This window comes from Drosophila innubila (genome assembly GCF_004354385.1).
Source record: "Drosophila innubila isolate TH190305 chromosome 2L unlocalized genomic scaffold, UK_Dinn_1.0 4_B_2L, whole genome shotgun sequence".
Lineage (NCBI taxonomy): Eukaryota > Metazoa > Arthropoda > Insecta > Diptera > Drosophilidae > Drosophila > Drosophila innubila.
Window position 1 is genome coordinate 12,621,078 of NW_022995372.1, and position 27,625 is coordinate 12,648,702.

The 27,625-nt window shown below is 33.1% G+C and overlaps 1 protein-coding gene across 8 annotated transcripts in view; it reads left to right on the top strand.

Annotated features, from left to right (window-relative positions):
• The window catches only part of LOC117780434 (GTPase-activating protein skywalker), a 49,848-nt gene that overhangs the window by 6,268 nt on the left and 15,955 nt on the right, over positions 1-27,625 (top strand). For 4 of the 8 annotated variants that reach the window (XM_034616970.1, XM_034616966.1, XM_034616964.1 and 1 more), the window contains exon 2: positions 11,997-12,501. In XM_034616970.1, the coding sequence (XP_034472861.1) occupies positions 12,354-12,501 (148 nt within the window). In that variant the 5' untranslated portion in view covers positions 11,997-12,353. Of the gene's footprint in view, positions 1-11,996; positions 12,502-20,108; positions 20,292-25,687; positions 26,980-27,625 lie in introns of those variants that run through there. The other 4 variants (XM_034616963.1, XM_034616962.1, XM_034616965.1 and 1 more) reach the window with 4 other exon arrangements.

Sequence of the window (27,625 nt, forward strand, 5' to 3'; positions counted from 1 at the left end):
GAGGCAGCTGTAAATGTCACGTTCACATCTGTGTGCGGCCAACGGTCACATATGCCTACTAATTAATTAGTTTTGGTTTCTTAGCAAAACTAAAACGAAAATAACAATACCCCAACAATTAGCCGAGCATTTTTAGAATTTGTGCACGTGCAAATATTTTGCAATATATACATGACTTTGGGTAAGGTCTAGAGTCTAAGCTTTAGACTCCACAGCATGTGACGTAATCAAATAGTTTTTGGAACATAATTTAAGCAATCGTTTGTCTATATTGTAAATAATGTTTCCTGCTTTGTTTTCAAGTCTAAACAGTAGGCTTAGTTATAAATTAAATATTTTACTTGGTACTGTTCGTTTTCGACTTTTTTTTGACAATCCCGATAACGATATTATAAAAACAATCAGTCTAGCTGAACTCATGTACCAAATGTAAATTATGTCTTAAATTCTTTCATATCTGAACATAATATGTATTTGATACTTGTATAATTTCAAATGATCATTGTTATCCGACAGCTTTTTTTCTTATTTAAATTATATTCATATCTGAACAATTTTTTTGTTTTTCATAAGAGATTAACCGTTTACTTGATTATTGTTGCTTATTATCCGTTGTTATCCGATCAATTTTTTATGTGCTTTTTACCTTTACGTTTCATAAAGCTAAAACTTATTCAGCTAACAAGTATTATTATCCACTGGTTTGCACTACAATTTCATCAGACGGATAGTATGCAAACAAATAATTTGACACTTGTGATTTAGGTATGTTTATTTAACATGCATTCAATTCGGCTATTCGTTGTTATCCACAATATTTTCTTTAGACGAATATTTCGTAGATCGGTTCCATTTTCCTGTCTTTCGATTTTTATAATTACTCCGCATATCCTCCTCCTGAACTGTTGCATTTCATGCGATAATGACGCAAATCGTGCAATGATCTTTTTACGTGCTTGTGAAATTAACAAGTTTTTATACGCATGTCTCAAAGCATTTGGGGAACGTGATCGCACAATACAGAAGCTATATTAAGCAGTTGGTCAGTGTACACTGTGCAATTGTAAACAATTACAAATACATATTAAAAAACAACACCCACTCGAAACTAATGAACTCTGTAGCAAAAAAAAAGTATCTTTGGCCGAAACGTAACTCGTGCGCAACCTGAAATGGTATTGTCTAATAGCCGACACCATAAATATTTAGAAACAAACCTTCCCATTGTTTACAAAAATACAAATATAAAATGAAAAACGAAAAATATAAAATAAATACTACAGAGGCGATTTGCAAAGTCGAAACGGGGCGATAAGTCGACTACTCGTATATTTGAAAGCACGTGATGGTGCAGTGAGTTTCAGTTTGCACGAAGTCTCGCGCTCAGCTGAGGCTTTGAGCTCTCGAATATCATTGAAGTTCGCTGGAATGCCAAACAAGTGTAGAACAATTGTACAAGCCAACTTGTGTCAGCTGAGTCAGCACTAGAGATGAGCGCGTGACTAAAAAAGTTGGTAACTCAAAGGTAGAAATATTCATGAATAAATCGTTTGTGGATGATGATTATTAACAAACTGTAAAAACTTCTTAATATGTTGGAAAAAGCACTCTTATCTTTAGATTTATTAGTGATAAGTAATACATGAAAATATTATCAATAAATCTATAATGGTTAGAGTTCGGATAAAAGCTATATCTATTTTTAAGCATTTTCATTATAAACTTAACATATTCTTCATAGTGTATTAAAAGTGTCGTTAATAATTGAAATATTCACGAATAATAACAATAAATCTAAACTGTAATGATCTTCGTAACATAAAATAAATATTAATTATTAAAAAAGGGTAGAGTTTTTCAGGTGGTCTAAGTATTTGACTTTAAAGATTTTCGTGTTACACGCTCACATCTGTAGTCAGCGCTTTATTTTTGTCTGCTATACGATTTTTACACATTTTGGCAACACACACAGTTGGCCGTAATATAAAAAAATATGGCAGGCATAAGTACGTACAAAATGAAATCATGATGACATCGGACCGGTTTTCCCCCCTTAGCTAAATCTTGAAATTTCACAGTCAATCGATTGCAAAAAATAAAATATGACAAAATTCCAATCGAAGAGCGATTGAATCCGCAACTGTTGCTGATTGATGGGGATGATGAAGTTATGGGCTGCAGTCATAAAAATAAAAAATAAGCAGATGGAATAACAAAGTAACAAATTCCCGTGAGGTGTCTCATGATGACGTGCCTGTAATCTCGCAATATTCTCTCGCCCCGCCCCCTTTTTACATTGAGTGCTGCCATTGCCAAGATTTACAGCCAATGTCAGCAACTTTGGGTTACTAAAAATAGTCAAATGCTCAGCTGGTTTATGCGCTTGATAGCGGCAACGACAACGAGAACGAGAACGACTCGTGACAGAGTCGTTCCCCATGTTATTTAACATAGCTTATCAATGTGACCAAAATGAACAGACTGAGAAACAGAGAAAGACAGCAAAAACCCTAGAGACTCAGTCTCTTAATGTTTCTTATCAGCATATTTTGTATTCTATATTAATTTTTGGGTGCAAACCAACGGCGTTGAATTTACCAACTACCTCAACGAAAGCCTAGTATTTGTACTCGTCTCGTTCATAAGTAGTACGAGTCTATCTTATCAATCTATATTCTCGTCTCTTTTGCATATTTTGTTGCCATCGACGAGCGTTTTCAAGATACATTTTAAAACTTGTTAGCATTTTTGTCACAGCAATTCTTTATACTTGTCATCTATATTATATAAACAGCTATTTCTACCATGGGGAAAGCCTGATAAGCTGTATAGATTAGCAACATGTTTGTTGTTCCTTTTACGTTATCCGTCATCGTTTAAAGTTATTGAGTGTCATTTTCAAGTACATTTACGATCTAAACACCTATTTCTGCTAAAAAAAAGTGCAAAAAAGTATACTTTTATCCGTTTTATACCCGGTAAAGTTCTTATACCCAACTATGTAGTAGATTATGAATTTATACGATATACACAGTTTACTTATAATCAACCATACTTATCTTTAATAGCTTAGACGCTCGAAAAAACCGTAAATACACACAATATTTTAAAAAATCCAAGAAGTTATCACCTTCAAATCTCTAGAATACGACTAATAATTAAAAGATAGACACAGATTGTTAATCCGTTCTTACCCTCGTCGCTTTGAATGCCAGGATAAGTCTAAGATGCTTACCATGTTACCAATTGCCAATTTTTTGCCCGGGCGATATAGTATATATTATCCGAATTATGTCCAATCGCAAATTTTATAGTATTTTTGTTTATGTACTTTCATACTATGATTCTTTTCAGCATTTGTTCGATTAAAGTAATTTTCAACCTCATCTTTGCCATAAATTAAAATTTTTAAATAAAAAATACATATATCCACACACAGGTTGCAAAGACAATATCAGCAATTGCGTTCTGTGTTTAGATGCAAGTATTTTATAAGTTTTGCGCCACATCGACATTTATGGCTATATTTCTCTGACTGTCTGAACATTTATTTAAACAAACGAACACTTGGTCATTCTGTTTTGTTGTTATTATTTCTCGTCTCTGCCCCTGTCTGTGTTGCAATGTAAATAAGTTGCAACAGGCAACCCTGCTGTTTGCCGCTGGCCTTGACGAGATCCCCAGACGAGCAAGAGTCCCAAGCAGACCCCTCAAGTTCCCCCATCCCTTCGATATGGGCCGCTACACTTTACATCATATTGTACACAGCATATACTCTTAATCTCTAGTTCTCCCTTCGTCTCTTTGTAACAATATCGTCGCTCCGTTTCATTTATTTGCCGTTTTTAGTTGGTCATCAATTTCATATTTTCGGGCCCATTAGTTTTCTAAGTGTGGCAACATATGGGGCCAACCATAAAATGCCGTAAGTGTCTGTAATTAGCTGCAATTTAGGTACAGCTATTGCCACTAAAGTTGCTATTAAGATTTCATTGACCATTCCGCAAATGGCCTTAAAATAAGTGCACTTAACATATTTTCGTTTGATTAGCAAGTGTCGAGAATTCCAGTAGCATGCAATTAGACGACAGACGTTATAATTTTGTCGCTTTGGCTTTATTAATTAAGTTATTAACATATGGAAACAAAATTCAAGTGCTTTTATGCGTTTAATGATTGCAATAATATTCGGAGTTAAAGCTATTGATCAAAAATTTTTAGCATGACAAATTTAATATTTATTTCACTTTATAAACTTAAATTTTAAATTAAACAAATTTGTAACCATGGAGGATAATATAATGTGTAAAATATTATTATGAACTACAACAGAAATTTTATATAAAAGTGTAAAATACACGTAATTTTAGAGTCAGTTTTCTTTGATTTACTCAAATACTCTTAATAAAACTATTTCGGAAATAATATTTCAGATTTAAGCAATTTTTCCTTAAGCTTTCATTAAAGTTTTAAGTTGCAAGTAAACTTCATTACTTTTAACTTGTTAGTACATATTTTGTCGATTAGGTAAACGAAATGTTCAACATGCATCGTTAAATGCGAGTAATGTTGAAAAATGCTGTGCCAACATGACGTATGCGTAACGATAATTGTTACTCAGCTCCTTCATACGCCATGTTGACCACAAATAACGGAAAGAAGAGAAGTAAAAGAGTAGAAAGAGACCGACACTCAACGATTGCGATGATTCATGTTGTTTCGCTCCCCTTGTTTCCCATATGAGAGAATAATTCTCTATACACGCTGTCGCTGCATTTTGCCAACAATCGAATAAAACTTTTTTTTTACAAAGCTGAGCAAAAGAAAATTGGAAAGAAAATAAAAAAAATTTCAAGAAAATGTGCTGCACTTACATAAGATTTGTTGGGTGTTCAAAGGCTGAAAAGTGAAGCGAACTCGCTTCAATGTTGAATCGGTTGCCGCTGCCTTTGTTTGGCAAACTGGCTGCCGCTTCATTTCTTTATTTCCCACATGCAACATTATTTAATTTTTTTCTCTTTTCGGACCCTGTACTTAAAAAGTACAAAGGGTCCAATTAGTCTGTATGGTTACCTAGATCTCAGAGATTATAAGAGCTCGAAACACCAAACTTTTTTGTAGGCTTTTCTATATCAAAGTAAAGTTGATTTAACTATTTTGTTATTTGTTTTCGTGAATTTTTTACAAGATCCATTTTAAAACTTGAGCTTTGAGTTTTGAAAAATATTATTATAATCGTGATATAAAATCAGATGTTAGTGCAAAACTTCCGTTTTGCTGCATATGTACAGGGTCTTTCTCAGTCGATTGTGTATTCCTCCTACTTTTGTTTCTGGCAATCGCTTTTTGCTTCTCGCTATGCTATGTTAGTTTTCTTGCTTTTCTTTTCGTAGCGTGGCAAGAAGAAGCAGAAGAGTTGAGGCCCGCAAAAATAACTGTGCCTGGGCCAATGCACGTGATTTTTCTAGCCAAGAGTGCGCTTACATTGCGCTTATGCCGTCGTGTATGTAATTATTATGAAATACAAAAAGTAAAAAAATAAAAAATTGTTGCCACTGTTGTTGCTGCTGCAGTTGCAGTTTTGTTTTTTATGTGCCATGGTTCAATGACCCTCCTCTACTCATTGTTGATGTCGCTGTTGTTGTTGCGGCAAGTGCAGTATACAGGTTTTCCTTTTGTGTTGCCAAAAAAAAAAAAACTAAATTGAAAAAAAAAACCTTGGATGTTGGCATTTTTACCGACGCAGCGTCTGCCACAAAACTTGGCCAATTTGTTGGCCAGCGAGCGGGGAAGGAAAACAGGTAGCTCGTAAAATTAGGTCAAGCCTGAAGGCTCGCTGTGTCCTTTGGACTGTGCTATGCTAGGTGTAGGGTTAGGGGTCTATTTTGGTGTTGGAATTTTGGCTCCAATTTAATTGTTTCGACTTGGCTGAAATAAACTTTTGTCTGTCTGTGACTGCCCTTGCCAAAGTTGACAAGTTGATTTCCTTGGCGCCGCTTGTGCGTGTCCTTTGATTGCCCTCTGCCTCTCCCCAACGACAGCAACTACGGCGGCGATGGGAGCATAAATTGATTCAGCAACTTGTCGCCCACTATCTGTCTCGCTCGCACACGCGTATGTTGGATGAGTTCATTCATTGATTTACTCAACCTTACAATGCGCTCACTCTCCACACTCCAACCTGCGCTCACTCTCCACAACTTGCTCTCTTAAATACAACCTCGCCCACACTGCGTACACTCCACCATCACTTTGCTCTCTCTCTCTCTCTTTCACTCCCTTTTGCTCTCTCACTACGTAATTCTATTTGCTATGCTGCTGACGCAAAGTGTCCTTTCCATCTGTCGCACCCACACACGCACATATACATTACACCCCCCTTCATGGAGCGCGACACTCTCAATATGCTTTCTGTTGGCCCACATTCAGTGACTGTTTTGTATGTACAGTTTGTCAAATAACACTTTTAACAAAAAAAAAAAATGTCGATACTTAATTGTATTTTGCAAAACATAAGGAATATTAGAATTTATTTTGTAATTGGTACTGAAAATTATTGGCAACCAAATCAAAAAGAATTTTCTTTATTTTGCATTAAATATTTGAATATTATCTTTGTCAACACATTTACTTGACATACTGTATGTACTTTAAGGTCTTACTTAAAGCATACGATGACATGATTCATATTTTTGTATACTTTTATTTTGCCTGTTTCTAAATTGACACAATTTCTAAATTTCTTCTTCGTTTTCTTGCCTTTTTTATTATGTCCCTGGAGATTCGCGTGGGTGGGCATGGCCAAGTCAGTGCACTCGCAGCCGGAGAGGGTTGTGAAAAGTGACAGCTGCCAGGTACTTAGCCTAGTTTAGTTCTGTAGCACACTTACTCTAAACGGTAGGCAAGGCCCTCAAAACATTATACCTTAAACATAAAATCCTATGCAAATTTAGCCCAAGTGTGTCTAAAAGTCATAAAACGTATAGACGGTTCAGTTTAGTGACCTATTTGGCAACTCAACTATAATTAAATATGGCTTGAAAGGTGTTTACGATGGGAATTTTTGATAAACCTGGGCAATAACACAATTAACTACTAATGTAATTAGTTTTTACATCAAGAGTATTTTCAAGTAAAGACTAATTGACCTTATCAACAAAATTACTGATAATTTTAAATGTCGCTAGTGATGGCCTTAACAAATTTTTAAAATACTTTTATTATTAATTTTAAGACTTCTCTGAGTACATTTTATGTCAACTGAGCCTGAAGAAGGTTCGCCTAACCTAAATGAACCTTCTAAAGACAATATATTATCGATATTAGCATGTATTAACTTATTTAAATTTAACATATAGAATAATATAAACTATTAATGTTTCCGATTTTTAATATATTTGATTACTACTGCTTTGTTAAAAGCAGGGAAAACCACCGTAGCCGGTATCGGAACCGTTAACCGAAGCTGTAACTGAAATTAATTCTCTTTTAAGAACCGAAAACCGAAACGCTTGTACCGGTACAGTTGTGGTAAAGTTGCTAGGTCAAAGTTATAACTGAAAAATTATAACCTCCAACTGTTATAATTTAAAGAAAACTGACCCGATTTTGATCATGATTCGGTCTCTTTATTCATACTGCATTTATTTTTTGCATTTAGAAAATTTTATTATTGTTCGACCATCATAGCCATGGTTCCACGTTAATGGTAAGGGTCCCCCCTTTGAAATATCGAAAATTAAAAATTTTATATTTTAAGTTTTTACTTTTAATCAACTCCTTATATCGTAATTAGTATAAAACGAAACTTTAAACTTGATTCTGAGGCCTTTCATTTTCTTTTAACAATTCATGTTAAAATTAAGAACTATTTTGACTTGAAAGTTGCTAGGTCAAGGGTGTGACTAACTTGGAACTATCATAACATTGTCAAAACTTTACCGATTTTTAAGCGGAATGTCATTTTGATCATGGTTTGGTCTAAATTTATTCGGCATTCAAAATGTATTAAATTCGTACAAAAAATTGTATTCCTCTAGATCGAGATATTTACTCCGATGTAATAATTACTATAAAGCGACATTTTATCATTTTAAAATGTTTTCGAATTGATTTGGTGTACCGTTAGTAACCAGTACTGATACCGAAACCGAAAGAAGAAAACTGAAATAGAACCTTTTACCGAAATAGTTGCTTAGGAACGTACCGGAACCGAAACCTAAACCTTTATTGGTTTCGGCTTGATTCTTTGTTTAAAAGTTAGGAATCTATCTTAATATTCTTATTGATGGTCTTTAATTAATATACTATCGAGTGAATCTACTTGCTTAAATATTTTCTTCTATGTACGTATACTTTATATTGGTTATATGAAATTTACGCTTCACTTGCTGACCACTCAGATTCTGATTAGATTAGGTGTGTCCTGTGCAAACATGCAGTGGATGCACTTTGATATGAAAACGGCGTCGACGCAACGTCAGTCTAATAACAATTATAACTTTTCATAGCACAGGAAAACAATGGAAAGTTTTCCTTAAGCGAGAAGTGCAATTCACAAAATGACGTAAAAATTGTTTAGACAACTGCAAGTCGAGTAAAATTTCCATTCATCTTTGGGTTATGCCATGTTACACTTACGTCACTCGCGTGGGTGAACAGCAAACGCGTTGCATAGCAGGCAGCTTGTGTAAGCGAGCTTGAGTTATGTGTATTTCTTCATTTGTCTAGTGATTAGACCGAATGTGCTTTGTATTAGCACAAACATTTGGCGCTTGCTTATAAATTTGCAAACTGCAAAATGTAAAAGAGTATGTTGATTGCTCGACTAGAAGTTACCCTAGGAAATGTAAATAATAGGAGGCAAAGGTCAAAGCTACATCGTGCTAAATATTTATGTTTAGAACAAGTCAAAATATGCCAGTTGCTTGATTAGAAGTTACCCAAAAAATGTAAATGAGAAATCTATAGAGATTTAACTGTTGTTACAGTTTGACTATTTATATTGTCTATCATACCCTAATTTTACTGTTTTTATGCTTACAATTGAGTTGTCGATGCTGCGGTCAGTGAACAACTTAACACTGACACTTGGCCAGCGGCAGCCGCCATGTTTAATCTGCGCAGCTGTCGCAATGAGAGAGATAGTAATAGTTAGATATTTAAAAAGAGAGAGGAAAATAGAGATAGATAGATAAACTGACCTCCAATGCGACATGACATCCCGTGTCAGCTAATTTGCATAAACGTTTTAATTAGCCGCACCATGTTGTGCTATGTGTTGTGTGTTATGCAGTGTTGTGCTGTGTTGTGGGTTCTCTTGAGGGCGGGTAATCAAATGATGTAAAAACAACAATTTTTTGTTGTCCAATTGAATTCAATTGACTTGCGACAAACGTTTAAATGTTGCTTGGCTGACTCTGTGCACACTGTGATTTCATTTGACTTGATTTGATTTGATTTAATTAGCTTAAATTAGCTTCAACATTTGCCAGAGAATAGATAACGATAAACGAATGATTGCCAATTGCACACGCATCAAAAGTCAACAAATGTCTCACAAGACATTCAATAATAAACAAATAAAACGTTTGTTATTTGAACGTTTATTAATAACTTTATAGTACACCTAATACTTGTTGATAAATTGAGGCACCTTGAAATGTAAAACTATCATAATATTGACATACATATGAAATTTGCACATGAATTCAAAGTAAACTAAATACATACTTAAATGTAAAATGCGCCTATGAAAGCCCCTAATGAGGCTACTGTAGTATAACAATTAAACTTGAATGGGGATCGTCAGTTTTGTTGGCTTATAAGTTTGATATTGAGGCTATGACCCAACTTCCGGCAGGTACAAACACAATGTCTGACTAAGTAACAGCACAGAATTTTTTCTAGAGCAATAATTATGTCATTTGTCTTTCTGAAAACTATAAAATATATATCTTTTGAAGTTCTCTATAGACTTATTTTATTGTTGTCGAAAATGTTATTTGATAACAATGGCAAGCTGAAAATTCGCAGTGTATATCCCCTATGATTTCACTTCGAGAAATATTCAAGTATTTTACCCCAAATGTACTTTACCTTATTAAAATAAAAACTAAGCTGAGCTTGAATCTCTGCACAGAATGCTGTCATGATGTAAGTAATTTCAAAAGTTTTTGTTTTGTTTTGTGCAACCCTGTTTTGGGTTTTGATATCGTTTCAGTTCCTTGATAAGTTGCAAGTTGAATTGGCAGGCAGCTGTCTCTCACATTCTAAGCATTTAACACCTCTGACAAGTCCGTCGAACGCAACGATCTATTTATCAGACCCGTCTGTCTAGTCAGTCAATGTGAGCTCCCCCCAACGTTCCCCTTTCAGTTAAATGTTGTTGCTGACAAGCGAAATCATTAAAAGTGTCAAATGAAATTGAAAGATGTTGTTGTTGTTGATCTCGTATTTTTGTTGTTGTTGCTCGTTTGGTTTTTTGATACGTGCGCAGAATTTCAATTGAAATTTGCAATTCAATTTTCGCATTTAGCTTTTGTTTTTACTTACCAACAGTAGCGAGTGGAATGAGGGGAGCTATTTAACATGCGAATTACGGCACAGGCGATGAAACGAAAGCACTCGACCAAAATTATGCGCGTCGAGAAGAATGCAGAATCGAAATACGGAAAAATATTTAAAAACTATATTGATGGACTTTTAGTCTGGCGTGTGCGGATTATGGTTGCCATTTAGCCGGCAAGTTTCGGCACTGCATCTGAATATTAAGTATACGCAGTGTGTAGATGAATGTGTTTGTTTTTTGCATAAGCCAGTTGACTATGCATATATTTTGTTTAATGCATTTGAAACATATTTTAATATTATTTGTTATTTATTATAATTTATTTTATGAGCGACCTCTTAAGCCTAATATTAAGCTTATTAAGCATACGTCGTGTATGTCGTAGTATTTAGTTTCAATTAAAACGCATCTATTATTGAAAAAAGTAATTAATATGGAAACTCATAAAGTAGATCAAATTATCAAACAATTAAGTAAAAAACTTGTTACTATGCTTTTAGAGTTTTTCAAAAATCTTGAATAAATTTTAAAATTTTCTCAGTAGTGTTTTGAATATGTCTAAAGAATTTTTGCAAGTCCTTAAATAAATATGTATTAGCTGACATTTATTTTTATATATGTCTTTTAATGATTTGTATTTGCAGCCATATACTTTACGTTTTTGTTTTTAATTACCAATACAGATATATTTGTGCCGGTTTTGGATTTTAGATGAAACATCGAAATTGTAATTGAAATCAGATTGGAGGAATCAGCGTCAGAATGGGAATCTCAGAACTGGTTGCTGTTGTGACCGTGACCACCCTCACCCTTGAGATGTGAGTCGACAATTGGCAAAGATGAGGGCGACATTTGGGAGCCTCATAAGTATTTTCGTTGTGTATTTATATATAGCACATTTAACTCACTGTCCGGTTGAGTTTTTATTGCTGCCGTTTCATGTATTTTATGGTACTGAGGCGCCTTATGCATTGTGCCTGTCTTGTCTACAATCTGAAATAAATTTTGTGTTCTCTTGTTGTTCTTCTTGTTGTTGGCCCAAAATGAAATGAAATGTTCAGCGAGTTGTTGTTTTCACTTGTGTGTCATTGAACCAATTCTTGAATTCTGATCTTTGTGAGGGTGTGAGTGACAAGGACTATATATCTGCAATAACATGCTCAACAACTTATATCTGTAAAATGTGTATATCGGTTTATTTGATTGATTGTTGTTGATTGTATTATACAGATTTTGTTTATGTTCGATAACTTGGAATGCCAAACATTGGAAAGTATAATAAAGACAAAATGAGTTATCTGTTCTATTTGATAAGTTCTCTTTTTACCTACTGTTTGTATATCAGTAAAATTGTTTGAACATTTTTTGGGCTTAAAAACTTTTTATCGTATACTAATAATCTTGTATCTCTCTTTATTTTTTTCAGACATTTGAGCGTTAGACTTCATTTCGTTCAGCACTATGCTATCGCAGAATTTGTTTTAAATCGTTCATTATAATGAATTCCGCGCGGCATCATCGTATTGGAGTGTTTCTGTCTCCATAAGTTTTGCATAGCCAAGAAAAATAACAAGAAGAAATTACAAACTAAACAAATTAGTTGATCTAGTCACATTAACTATAACTATATCATACCTTGGTTAAAACTGCGCACAAGTAATTCAAATTTTGAATAGCAACTACAATTCTAAGAATTAAGGATTAAAACTGAGCATAGCATTTGCTCAATAAAAAAAACAAAGCGACAACGGATTTTACAAAGAAAGTAAAACTGGCAAAGAAAATGCCCTATCATCGTGCGGATACGTCGGCCCAGGCCGATAAGTTGAGCGGCATTGTGGAGGAGAGTGATTTATATGAAGGATTCGCGCCACATGTGGAAACATCGGAGATTAAAACACTCGATTTTTACAATCTACCAAAGCCAACAGGTGAGTTGTATGAATGCTTTTAAATAATTTATAATATGTACAACTTTCTTGTTCGATGAAAGAATATTTTATATTTGACTTTTTAAATGTAATATTTACAATTTAAAGCTATTTGTGGTATCTACACTTTCCGGTCATAATTTGAGCCTTTAGAATAAACAAACACCTAAGGATTGAAGCAAATAAACAAAAATGATATATAGATGCATTATAAAAGTGAAGAAAAGGCGCATAAATTCTGATAAAATAAATACGAGTAGCAACAAGTTCAAATTCTAATGAGCTCCATTTGCAAAGAGTGTAAAAAAAACAGACGAATTTTCGATCTTTAACTACTCTGCACAAGAAATGAGGCATGTGATCTCAATAGCTATTATAGATATCTTTTTATTTAGAATTTAATGGGAACTCGTGTTTTCTAAATGCTGCATTATGTATTGTATGAAATATTATTTGTTTGTGCTTTGCCGCCGACAAAAATACATTAATCAATAAACAGCGCAAGAAACAGAAAACAAGCAGCAAACGCACAAAACAATTTCGTATAGCAAAATAAATAAAATATAGGCATTTGTAATAATTACGGCTAATACGGCTGTACCGTCTGTTCGGGCCGGGCCAACTGCTTCCACATTGCCCCCTAAAAAGTGACCGAACCGGCCAATTGGCCTGGCCCGAACGGTTTGACTGGATTTAATGTACGATGTATTCCACACTTGCTTTTGCTTTTTTCTTATATCAATCTGTTATTTTATATGATTTTTTTCTTGCCATTATAACACGCAAGCAAAAACGAAAAGAAGTGAAAATAATGTAGGACTAGCAGATACCCTGTAGTTAGGCCAATCGATAACTCTCACAATATAAACAGCTGGTATGCAAGTTTAGCATACCGCACTCATTTTAAGTGTTAAAGGGTATGAGAAAAAATGAGAAAATCGCTCGAAGGCTTCATGTCAAATTATGTTAACAACTTTTGGTAAACATAACCATCAAAACATTATTCAATCGAATTGGCAATCGAGAATTACAAATGAATTTAATGAATAAGCTGGACTATAAGATGACCTGTAGGAAATTGAAATAGAAACTATGTTTATGATTTTTATTTTAAATAATGGATCGTAAAAGTCAACTCTCTTTTTATATTTCAACACACTCTAACATTTATGGTAATAATCAATAAACCATATATTTTAAAACATATATATGTTATGTTGTCAAAGCTAAATTAAATGCTTGTTGAAAAATATTTGATATACGAGTACCCATTAAATACTTATTTACACGACTATCTTAAGTTGTTCTGTATCTGCTTCTTAAATTTTTTAGTTTTCTCATTTATTGAAAGTGCCAACATTTTGCAATTTGATTGAGCATATGCTTAATACTAAATTTATTGCCTTTTATTTTTTGGTTGATTGAATAATTTGACCCTTTTACTGGGAATGTTAAAAGTTTTTAATTCTGTTTTTGTTTTGATTTTGGGCTACGCTCAGTTGATCTTTGGGTTATTCAATTCGGTTTTATTTTCGATGAGCCATGGAATTTCGTTGATATTGCGCTTGTATTGAAAAATGCAAATTGCAATTTACATATACTCTATATGTGAATATTTATACATATATATACACGTATATTATGAAATTTTGCACTTTGCTGACTCATTTTTTTTTTGTGGTATTTGCCTTTTGAAAAGGGCCGCCAAATAAATATTAAAGAATTTTGCCGTTGGTCTGGTAGCGCAATCAGCAATCACAACTTATCAATAGAAATTAAATATGAGCTGATAATGAAGGTTATACAACTCATTGACCTACATTTTTAAGTAAGCAACACAACAAATAAAAAGAAGTTGGAGATAAATAGAAAATAGAAAACTACACAAAAAAAAAAAACAGATATAAATCAAAATCTATTAAAATAAAATTGTCTTAGAAAACTTTCAGAAAATTTAAGTGAGTAAAAATACAAAGGAAAAAGAAATCAATCTGTGTATTTCCAATAATTTTTCCACTGTCGCAAATATATGAAAATCAATTTTGTATTCGCGATAATTTTTATGAAATGGAAAAAGCCAAAAATCAATTCATTTTTATGGCACATCAAAGGCAATTAAATTTTACATTTGCACAATATTTGAAGAGCCACGTCCAACGAGAGTAGTTTAATAATAGCTCAGATTAGCTGTCCATATACATATATGCATAATGTATACACATATATTGTATTTTAGAGCCCATCTCCCACTCATATTTTGTCAAGATGCCAATTTGCATTAATGCCAATTGCAGTTCGAAATGCAATTGTGCGGCCAATCCAATCCATTAGTGGAGGCTCCTCTCAGTCGTTGACGGCATTGGCCTTGATTTTGATTTTGAATTCAATTTCATTCTCTCTATATATACAAACGCATATATTGTAAACAGGCCTTGCACATACGGATATAAACTGTCCGTGTGAGCATAGTGTATTTGTTTTTTGGCTCGATTCGGGACTTCTATTGGCACAATTATCATTTGACGAAATTTTTTTTCTATGCGACACATGCGAAATTGTTTTGGGAAAATCCGATTGCAATATCGCTTTAATACAAATATATATTTTTGACATAAAGCTAAAGAATTTTTCATTATATTTATTGTAGCTCTTAGTGTTGTTGTTTTTCTGTTGATTGTTGCTTAAAGAAAAACAAAAACGATTCACGTTTTTATGGCAGCTGGCGAACTGCCAATTAAATTGTTTAAAAATAAATTCTACTTTTCTGCCATTCTCCACACTATATTATTTTTTCATTTTTCACGTTTATCCTTAAGTTGATAATTCGTATTTGCATTCTGATAAAAATTGAATGTAAAATGCTAAGGAAATTATAACTAAAATTCTTTCACTAAACAAAAATGGATTAACTGTAGTTTTCTATTTATAGTTTTCTAGAACCTATCCTTGACAAATGAAAAATAATATAGATATAACCAATTAGTCAGCATTTTGTACTTTTTATGTTTTGAACTCGAATTTAAGATACGAAAATTAAAAGTTTTTTGTGAGTTGCTGCATTTAATCATCGCATATGATTAATATGATTTATCTACGCACTTTTGTTAAAGACAAAAAATTTGACGAATCTAAAAACACTTTCCAAAAACTATTTCTATATTCAATCCAAATAAATTATTATTCCTATTTTAACTTCTACTGTATCTGCAAAAATATGTCAAAGAGCTTGTCAATGGCCGCGTGCCATCTCTATAACATCAATTATATATACAAATATATATATTACTGTATATGCATTATCGGATATATACTAATATTCAACATCATCTTTATGAGCTTAACATTTGATATTTATTTGTTTTTGCCAAGCACAATTTTTGCTTACGCAAAACACAACGAAAGTATTTTTGCTCCTGTGACGCGAAACGACGAGAGATTTGTTTGAATTATGTATAGACTTAAGTTATATGGTATTTAGTACTATATCGTATATGTTGTTGTTTTCATAATTAAAAACAAGAATTAGAAAAAACAACCATAAAATATACATTTTTGAGACATGCTGTGTACCTCTCCAAATACGATGAAAAGTATTTTTTATAGGTGTTTGTTTTTGTTTTTCGCAAATATTTTTAAAATTTCCTTCAAATCAGATGATAACTTATATTCTATATCTATCTCTATAGCTATTTGTATATATATATAGATATGTATATTTCATAAGTGCCACACGCGCTGCGTGGTCAATCGATAAATCTGAAATGAAATGAATGCGAAGATCGAGAAAAAAATATTTTCTGTATTTCTCTCTCTCTCTCTCTTTCTCTCTCTTTGTCTCTGTAAAAACTTTTGAAAGAAACTGCTACGTCAGTTGAGCACGTGCCTCCTCTAAAAATATGCGAAAAGTGTGCGAATGCCTAGTGAGGAATCCATTGAAGATGATTCTGTAACTGGCAGAAACCAGTTTGTTTTGTGAATTTGCCAATTTGGTAGGTTACGGTTTGTTTTGGTTTTTATTTTTAGTTGTTATGAGTTTTTAAAAGAGGATTTGTCTATTTATGTTTGCGGGGGCGATTGCAATTCGTAACTTTTCTTATAAGTTACTGTCTCTCATTCTCATGTATTATATTTTTTTTCAAGCAAACATTTTGTTTAGTTTCTTTTTGTTGTGCTTTTAAATTCTTTTCAATAAATTTGTTGCTTTAAAATTTGACCGCTTTGACCGCTGGCAAATGAACCAGAGCAAAAATAAAATTGAATTGGAAATCAGAAAAAAACACTTGAACATTTTTATAACTTTCGAATGGATTAAAGATTAAAAGCAGGGTATAGCAAGTGCTTCTAAATATTTGTTGCATGCTCACTCTATTCTGGGATATGCTTTGTTTTCTCCCGCTCTCTCAAGTTAAAATTTTGTTTGTTTTTCTTTATGATTAGATTAGTCCAATTAAAATGATTAAAGCAATTCCATGAGCTCTGTCAAATTTCAAATATGCATAACATGAACTTTATTTAAAGATCACCAACCATTTTTTTTCTTTTCATTTTTAGCAAAGTTGAGAGATCAAATCCGTTAGTGATATGAAACGCCCACTTGTTGTCCCTTCCTCTGTCTTCACTTTATATGCGCTCTTTTTTTTTATTTTTATGTGCTTTTGTTTCTTTGATCCGCATCCACATAAAACAATCAACATCTAGAGAGCTTGTTGAGTGTGTGTGTGTGTGTGTGTGTGTGTGTGTGTGTGTGTGTGTGTGTGTGTGTGTGTGTGTGTGTGTGTGTGTGTGTGTGTGTGTGTGTGTGTGTGTGTGTGTGTGTGTGTGTGTGTGTCGTCGTAGATTTATTAATAATAACTGCCAACATTGTGTGTGTTTTGTGTGGGAGTGTGTGAGTGTATAAACGAGCGTGTATTGTATTTGTATGCCAAGTCACGACAGCTTGCGTGCGACTGTCGTCTCATGAGTTCTCGAAGAATTCTCATTGCTTTTTCCCAAACTTTGCCTTAGCTTTGGACTAGACTTAAGATAGCTTTAAGATATTCAACCATGTGATCTTTAGCTATCAACGCTTTAAGTTAAATTTTTTTTAAAAGTCTGAATTAAATGAAAGACAAGTTTAAGCATTTGTAAAAGATTTTATATACATTTAATACAATTTGCAAATACCAAATTCTGAATACTATTTCTATTATATACCTATGAGAACTTGACTAAATTTATCGATTTGGGTAAAAATAAAAATTTGAGCCATATTAGTGTATGGAATTAAATTAACCTTATGAATCAATTCCTTCTTACTTAGTTACATGTGGTAAATCTCATGTAATCACAATTGAGAAATTGAACAGCTATTGCTAATGTTTGTTATATTATATGTTGTACACGCTTGAACAATTCGCAAGCGTAAAAATCAAATACACGTCTAATTGAAAGTCATAAATATTTGTAGTGCTTGACGGGAACAGCTGTTGAAATTTGCCAGCCGCCACCATTGATTGATAGCAATGAGGCGTTGATTCCCATTTCCATTTCCATACCCTTTACAAATTTCCAATCCAATATCGTTGGCACTGAAAGAGGCAAACGACCTTCATTAAAAGTGGCTCATTCATTAAATAGCAATCGATAAATGTTGCAACAAAAATAGTGTTAAACATTTCCCTACGCTTTTCCTTTATCTTATTGTCTCTACTAATTAGTAATTACACATCATTGCTTGTGTGTGTTTGAGTGTCTGTATGTGTGTGTGTGTCTAAGGTGAGGTCAAGCATTTAGTGTCGTCACATCTCTCTCTCTCGAATTGCTTTGTTTACATGCTCTTCGATTGTCAAATACTCGTTGATAAAAAAATGAGCAATAACAACAACGAAAACAACAACATGCAACCACAACGTAGGTTTAAATTTAGTTACAGCCGGCAAAAGATTGCTAGATATTTGAAATCCAACCCATCTCCGATTCTCTCTCTCTCTCTCTCTCTCTCTCTTTATCTTTAGCTCTTACTGTGCAGCTTTCGTTGGGCTCTCTTATTTACTTAATAGATAACACTGTTGGTGCTTTGTTAAGATAACAGGAAGCCATAGCAGAAGCGGATCGAAGAGAGGAGAAGACAGAGAGGGAGAGAGAGAGAGAAAGCGTCGATTGCTTTAATGCAGCTGCCCCATTTATTTTTGCAAATATGATGTAATGTTTATAATAAATACTACATATGTATATTTTTTTATTATATCGCAGCGTTAAGTGCAATGCTTTTATTTATTTAGTTTTTTACTTTAATTTGTCATTTACATTTATGGTATTGCGCATACTAATTAAATATTATGGCAGCGGTTAACAAGTGAAAATAGGAGACTCTTACTTATGTTAACTGCACTTAGATAAATTTGTAACAGGCACAATTTATGCACAAGTGTATGCAATGCTTTTTTAATATTTTTAGATCAACTGCCTAAAAGCATGCTACAAAATTGTACGCAAGAGAGTCCGACTATAGCCGGTATGACAATTATGGACGCTACTGTAGGCTTGTATTGAACAAAAATGAAACTGAATAGCAATTTTAGTTGTTTATTGGCATTCAATTTTTATTATAAAAATTCAAAAATGTGAATATTATTATTTTCTTTAATATAAATGGAAACTGAGCTATTATAATTAAAATAAAAAATATATGATGTCTTTAAATTTATTAATTAAACTTTTATTATTAAACTTTTATTAAGTAAAAAGAATTCTTTTTCGATGCTTTCCCTGCTTAAGATATATTTTATTAATTTATTTTGCTGTTACACATTTTCCTTAAATGTTTTTGTAGTTTTTGAGTGTTTATTGGCTTAGTTTATTACCTTTGTTAACTGCTATCAGATACATTGGTTTATAGAAAATGTCAAATTTGATTCACACTTCTCTGCGCATTGCACAATACAATAACAACAACAGTTGAAGCAACAACAACGATAATTTAACAATCGAAGCTGAGATCACATGATGACAACAAAGTTGACTTAACCATGGCTAATAAGCACACTCGATTTTGCCACTAGAGCTCATTTCAATAAACAATTATAAGAAACAGCAATCGCATAAACTCGATAAATTATATAAATAAAAATTCCAATATCATTTAAAATGTGCAGCGATTCCTTTTATGGCTCATTGAATTGTCGATAGCTGGAAGAGAGCAACAATGTTAATTGTTAAAGAATAATTGTTAAGAAAATGAGCAGCAGTATAAAGATATTACTCAGCTCTCAGCTCATCATTACTGTCGCGCCCCCCGGAATCAAGTGAAGTTGAACGAACTCTCTCCCTCTCTCCTCCTCAAATTGCCAAAAAGCTTCTTTGTCTAATTTGAAGAGTTGATTTTCTAATTGAATAAACTTTTGCGAGCTTTTTATCATCGTTTCCTCTTATGTTTTGGGAACACAATTTGATGCGCACGCTATGCACCTGTTCGTTAGGAAACGTAACTCTCGCTATCTCACGCTGCTCCTCTCTGCTTGGCGCTCTCTCTCTCGCTCGCTCTCTATTTAACTCTTGCTTGACTTGTGTGGCAAAAAGTGGCTGATGACTGAGCGGCGATCGCGTTCGTATGCTCAGTTTCAGTTCAACCCTCGGGCGTTGCGGTTTCGTTTGTCGTCAAAAGCTCGGGACGCGCGCCTTTTGCCCAAAAGTTGTCAACCGTTCAACTGTCAATTTGCCACAACAACAATAAGAACAACATATTGACAACACAACGAACATTTAACGAAACGAGTCGCGTGTCAGTTGATTGCTGTATAAAATTACTTTAAGTATGTTTAGATTGCATACGCACTCTATTCGTGTGTGTGTTTTTGTTATGTAAATAGTCACACACACTTTTGCGTGAGTGTGTTTGTGTGTGCGTGCTGTAGCCTCCAAAAATGCAATCGAAATGCACATTAAACCAAAATCGGACTTAAAATGACAACTTGTTAATTATCGCACCTTGCCATAACTCAACTGTCGGTCTCTGTGTCTCGTGCATTCAATTCCAATCAGTTGGTCAGCCAGCTAGCCAGTTCGTCATTTGATCAGTTAGTCAGTCAATCAATTAATCACATTACAAATATTACGCATACGGCGCGTATTAAGCGCAGCTGTGGATGATTTACTGAAATATCGATATAATGGATATTTAATAAGTAGAACGCAACTCAGTCAAAATAATTGAGCTGTAAATCGTATGAAAATTAATTTATTCTTGACTAAAAGATACTTTAGAATTCAAAATATTTGATATTTTATAAATTCTTAAAACTTGTAGCTACAATATTTTAATATACTTCATTGAAGCTTGGAACTTTGAAATGCCTCTTGATATAAATTGATAAAGTTGAAAAACAAAATAAAACATAAACATAAATAAAATCTTAAAAAGAATTGATAATTTCATATATATTTGCAACAGAAACTGTGCATTATTTCATTACCTTTGGAATGCCTCTTGATATAAATTATTTTTGTGGCTTTAGGGCAAATACAAAAATTCTAAATATGCAAATTACTTGCACGCTTATTGGCAGCAAACCAAATGAAAACACAACGTAAAAACATAACCTTAATTAATTTTGAACCCATTTAATATTGTGATTTTTTAATGCATCTCACACAAATCATGATAAAATAGAACCAGATCAAAAGTAACTTCAATTTGTTGGCACATGTCTCTAATAAAATTTCTTTTTTTTACGGTTTTGTGCCAGGCTCAAAGAGTCGCCAATAAACTAATCAATTGCTAAATTTGTCCATTTGATATTTTTATTATATTATCATATATTTGATTAAATACTAAACAAATTTGACACGGCAGCTGCTCGTGTCTTTCTGTGCAGTAAAAGCCGCCCACTTAAAACGCAAATTTAATTATTATGCATTTGCAAATTATTCGGAGCAGATCAGAACTTATTCAATTTTTCACATGGAAAACTACCCAGAAATAAAGAAAGAATTCTTTGCAGAATATGTGTGCTTTATTTTCTGAACTTTTGTCATGAGCTCTTGGTTTTGGTTTACGCTCAGAAAAAAAGGAATTGAATGTGCTAATTTTTACTCCATCAGAGTCGAATATTAATTGAGTTTCATGCGCGTTGAATTGTGTCTCTGTCTCTTTATGAATGTTTATGTGTATTGTGCGTATTTATTTTTAGAAACATGCTAAATATGCAACGGGACGATTGCTCATTCAGAGCAGTAAATAATTTAATTGATTAACTGATTAAAATCGTGCAATAGTCCAAGTGTGCTGTGAGAGAACTCCCATGAAAGCGTGCTCTCCCTTTTGCTCTGTTGTGAACCGGTTCATGTATAGGTTAAATATGGTTCAGTATATATAAAGCTCTTTAAATAATTTTGCTATAATCCAAGTAAAGAATGACTGAGATATATGGACAGATAAAGTAAATTATTAATTTTTCATATCAAATATTTACGTTTTTTGAAGGTTGAGTCGTCTTTATTTGTTAGTTAAAATACAGAAATTGCTTAACATTTTATTTAACAGTTAAATAAAAATATTAATTTTAAAAATATGTTTAATGTTATGAATGTTATTAGGTGCAAATACTGTAAATTACAAAAAAGCTACAATTTCGGCTGCTCAAAAGACAAGCTTTTAAATAATTTTAAGTTTCTTTTATATTCAACATCAAATTTAAAATAAATTCTGGGGTCTATTTCGAGTTGCACTTTGTACTCTATTCATGGTCAAATCTATAGCACACTTTTTGGCGAAATATAGAATTAAATGTCGCCAACTTAATGGGTTAACTGTTGTCAATTTGGAGGTAAATTTAGCATATTACTTGGAATTAGTTTGCTTCAAGCGCGTGCTTAAATCTATTTTCGAAGACGCGTTGTTTCAATTAGCAAACTTTGTCACTGTGAAAATCAACGAAACAAGACACAACCGCAACACGAATTTTCTGTTTATCTTGCCAAAACAAAATAAAACAACAACAAAATTAAATAAACTAAAAAAAAATTCAAATGAATAAAGGAAAGACCGAAGAAAAAAAGATTAAAATGGTGGAACGTGTTTTGGGTTGCGGTTTCTTTGGTTTGTAGCAAACTTAAATTTAGCTGCTGCCGGCGGTTGTCTTGTTGTTGTCGTTGTTGTGAATGAGCAATTGTTGTTATTATAATTGTTGTAGTTGGCAGCTTCGAGAATGTCGTCAAGCGTCAACCAGTCAAGTTGAAGCACCTCAAAGAAAAAGGTCTAATAAACTGCATTTGCAATTTACCTGACCTCCCATGCAAGCGCTTGAGGAATAAGGTTTCCCCGCAATTTGTTAATTTTCTTTGCATTTTCCTTTCTATATTGTTTCCGCTTTTCTTTTGGTTGTACTAAAAATTGCACATTAGATCATGTCACAATAATTTTATTTGTTTGTTTCTCATTTATTGTTGTTGATTTCAATTGCAAATTATCTTGCAGTTTGCTTCTGATTCGCAATTCTCTTGACATGCAAATGTCAGTAAATGCGAAATACATATACCTAAGTATGTATTTCTGTATACGATATAGGAATTACAGGGAAAATGCAATTCTTTGAAGAAGTGTAAAGATAATTTTGCAATTGCTATTCGGGCAAATATTTATGTTTAAATTGGCGTTATTCCATAATAATTTTCTGTGGCAGTTATAATAGAAGTGCGCAAATTAATTTTATTTCGATGCCGCAAAGTTCTCGGAAATTCTTATGGATAAATGTAAATGCCATACGTTGCTTTTGTGCAAATTTAGCTTTGAGCTTATCAAAAAATTAACCAAGAAAACAGGCATTTAATTTTAACAATTATTAGAAATTATAAACTATTTTTTATAAAGAATTCCCGCAACTTCGCATTTTGATGTTGATTTCTTCCATTTGAATTTCAGCTCCTACCTTATTTATTAGTAATTTGGAGCATTTTTGACTTTCGTTGCCACAAGATTCTAACTATATTTTGGTATATTTATCACGAATAAATTCTTTGGCGCGCATGATGTGTCCATCAATTAACAAACCTTGCAAATAATTGTGAAGAAATCGTGAGTTGTGTGTTAGAATCTGTTCATGAATTGGTTAATAAACTACGTCAATTAGAATTAGTACACTTAAATTGGACTACAATCTTTGTCCATATCTCACATTTCGGCATACTTATTATAAGTAGTAGAGACTGAAATGGTTTTGTTCTATAAAGATATCTGATATTATAAATAGTAATCTTTAATAGGTACTCAATTAACTGCGAATTAACTTAATAACCGCGATTAATCTCGGAATTGTTTGCCATTTATTATGACTTTTAAAGCGTTCCTTTTACAATAAATTGATTATCAGTTGCAACGATTATTAAGTCATAATTATTTAAATATTTGTATTTCAACCAATGAAAAACTTTATATTTATAATTTTTCTAGTCTTTTTGATAGAACTTTGCCAATAATTTACTCTCATTTAAAAAACTCTTGAGTCAAAAATTACTTTGATTATTTTGTATGCAGTTTATTAGAGCAATCTTTTTTATAGTTTCAAAAGTCCAGAAAAGTCCCCTCAACTGAAAATATCTTTATTGCACTTATATATGATAAGAAAGAACTGGTAACAGCTAAGAGCATTACACCTTTCAGTGATTGAGCGAAAGTTTACTAAGCAAATATGAACTTTTATTTCTGTTTAAATGAATTTTAAATAGCTAAAAGCATACGACGAAATCGAGGCCCTACGAAAGTATGTATTACATCTCTGTTATGGCGCAACAATGCCAAAGGTTCATTTTTTATAGCCTTTATCTAGATACTACTATTAAGTTAATATGACGCATACGTTATACATTATACTTGTTGTTGACCAATTAAAATGTCGGCGAAACGTGACGGAAATTAGTGTTTGCAAGACATTTGATTTATTCCGTCCTACGTTTTTAAAAATAATGATCTTTAGGAAATTTAAAGGTGTTGAGCAAGATATTGTTGGCATTCGAAATTCAAAATTTTGACTCATCCGAGAATACATTTTAGGAAAAGCTGATTCAAGCATTTTTAGAATATTGCCAAAGTTTTTTTTTTATTTTTCATACATATTTTCATTCTCTTGCTGCAACACGGGTTGGCTAATTAATCATTTGACTTATTCTGTGTGCGACGATGAAAAACACAAATTTTCACAATGGCCACGCGTTGTTTATTTTTAATATACATATATAATGCTATACATACAGACTGGTATATATACATTATATTCGATAAATATATATTTGCATTCATATATGTATAATGAGTGTGTAAACAAATGGCAAAAAGATTTCACGTACCTTCACTGACGAAACATGTGAAAAATCAATTTGTGTATATGAGAATCGTTCAACTAATGCTAAAAAGCGTAAAAAGAAAGGTAAACACAAATGGGAAGCGGCAAATAAAATGTTTTTCGTTGTTGTTGAAATGCGTTTCACAGCAAAGGAAATAGAAAATATCACGTGAGATTTTCAGAAACATTACAGATGTTCTTTGGGGTATGAATGGAGCAAGAAATCTGCATGTAGGTAAATAAAAATTTTTTGAATGAATCGTAATAGTTGAAAACATTATGGAATGGATAGCAAAATATAATATTATGAAATGTGTCTTGATTATTCTGAATTTGTTAAATACTTTGATTACTTTATATTATTACGTAATAGTTTAATTTCAAAATTAAATTTAAACATATACTTGTATGCTGAACCTAATTTCCCTTAATATTTTTCAACTTAACAGCATTTTGAAAGACAATTTCAGCATTCCCTAATATGGCGTTCAAAAATGAATTCCATTTTCATTATTTCTTATTTCCCATTGTTAAACAGTATCATGCTGTGGTCTTCATAAATAAATCGGTATGTATTAGGCAGAGGTTAACACAAAAATTTTCCACAAATATTTTGACTATTTTCCACTTGCCACCTATTGGGCCGGCAAGCTGAGGCAATGAATGCGGGCCAAAGGCTCATAAATTTAAATTGCTGTCTAAAATAGAAACTTGGCCATAAACAAATTTTATCGAGGCATTTCCCAACCTGAGCTCGTTACGTATACGTAACGTATACAGGAATTTTGAATACCAACATTCTTTGTGGCTTTTCCAAGCATTTAATTTCATATGCACGATATGTGCATTGCCAAATCGTGAGCTTACGAAATTTCCCTCACTTTACAGGGGCTATTTATAAAAGAATTTACACTGAGATTTGGGTCGTTCTCTCTCAGTTTTACCTTCTTACTAACACTCACACTCCCATTCACACTCTTTCGTTTTCATGTTAAGAGTTAAAGCTGTCAACGGGCGATCAACAGGCAGCAAGAACGAAAACAGAAAACAGCTGTTGACGCTGACGTCGCTGTTAGCGTTGTCGGCGCTAACGAAAAGTTAAAACCTAAACGAAACAAATAATAAAGAATACGAATAGCGAGCGCAGTGCATCGCAAAGAAAAACAAATACACCCACACAGGCAAAGAGAAGCAAGAAAACAAGCTTTAGCAAAGCTTGCACGCGCCAGTCAGTGATCACACGACGCGTCGCTCTGCCGCTCGCTCCAAATACACACGACTGCATGCTGGTTCTCTCACACTGGTCGCGCTCTCTTGATTTTGTTTTCTCTCTTGGCTGGCTGACTGGCCACCCCAATTGGTGTGCCTTTCGGTTTCGTTCCCGCAATAAACTTGACGGCCGATCAGAACATTGAACGCATTTAAACGAATCGGACGTATGTAGGCCTACGGACTTATGAGTTTGTCGAATCGAATCGATTTTGATTTGAATTGATTTCGATTGACAAAAAAAAAAAAAAAACGCACGAAACCATTTTTTAATGATGTTTTTCAACTCACTAAAAAAAATCAATCGACAATCAATTTGAATTTTAATATAACATTTTTGAAATTCTTCCAAAAACAAAAGGCTAAGAGAATGAAATAAAAATTGCAGTAAAAATATAAAATGTGAATTGATATATTTGAATGTACTACAAGTTTAATTCAAGTGCTGCGCTGCGCCGCTCGCACGACGAATAAACGAGGCAAGCAAATTGCAGAGCGCAATAAATTAAAACAATAAAAAAAACAAGCGGCGAAATATAAATAACAGACAACCGAAAATCTACATAAATGTATTTGTTGTGGCTGTGACATAAAGTAAAATAAAAATAAAATACTCGGTGCCAAAAAGCAAAGTAAACCAAAAAAAAGAGAGAAAATAAAACGACAACATCAAGTAAAACACAACAGACAAAAACAACAAGAAAAACAACCTAAAGAAGCGACTTAAAAATGGTTGGCAAAGTTTTGGGCATTCGCGACTTGGAGCAGTTCAGCAGTCGACGGAGCAGCGTCTACGTCGATCCCGAGTGCGAAAAGTTCTTTGAGCTGCCTCTCTTCATAGCGGCCAGCTCGAATGATATAACAACCAAATGCCAGTGCTGGCAGTTTAGTCCAGGTAATAAACTCCACACAGATCACAGATCATAAACATTAACAGCAGCAAACAGCAATCAACAACAACAAGCACAACAAAATCTATTTAATTTGGAGAGCAAACTCAATAAAATGTTACATATTTTACTCAACTCTCGACGGCAAAGCATACTTATAATTTTTATCGAATTTTGCTTAATATAAAAGTTACAACAATCTTACAATAACTGAGATATTTATCAAAAGTCTAATGCGTCTTTCATAGTGTTTATTGGGATCAGAAAACAATACAATAAAACAATTTAACCTATTAAACAAAAATAGAAATAGATTTGTCGGCGCTTTTTTACCAGTAAGAGTAAGAGTAGTTAAGTATCTCACGAAAAACAGTTTTTTTAGTTAGCTAAGTCGCATAAACAGATAATGCTAATTACTCTATTCAAGCTGCAAAAGGGCAGCGAGTTTGACGTCACAAATGTTAAAAATCGTGCAGGAGCTGTAAATATATTTTAAAATTATCATAAGGAAGCTAATAAGTTTTTGATCAAAAAAGTTTCATATTTTATATACATAACTGAATGAATAATTAAATGGCAAATTTATAAAACACTTTTACACATTGATTAAGATTTTCAATACTAAGCTATTAGTACAAACAGGCTTAACTA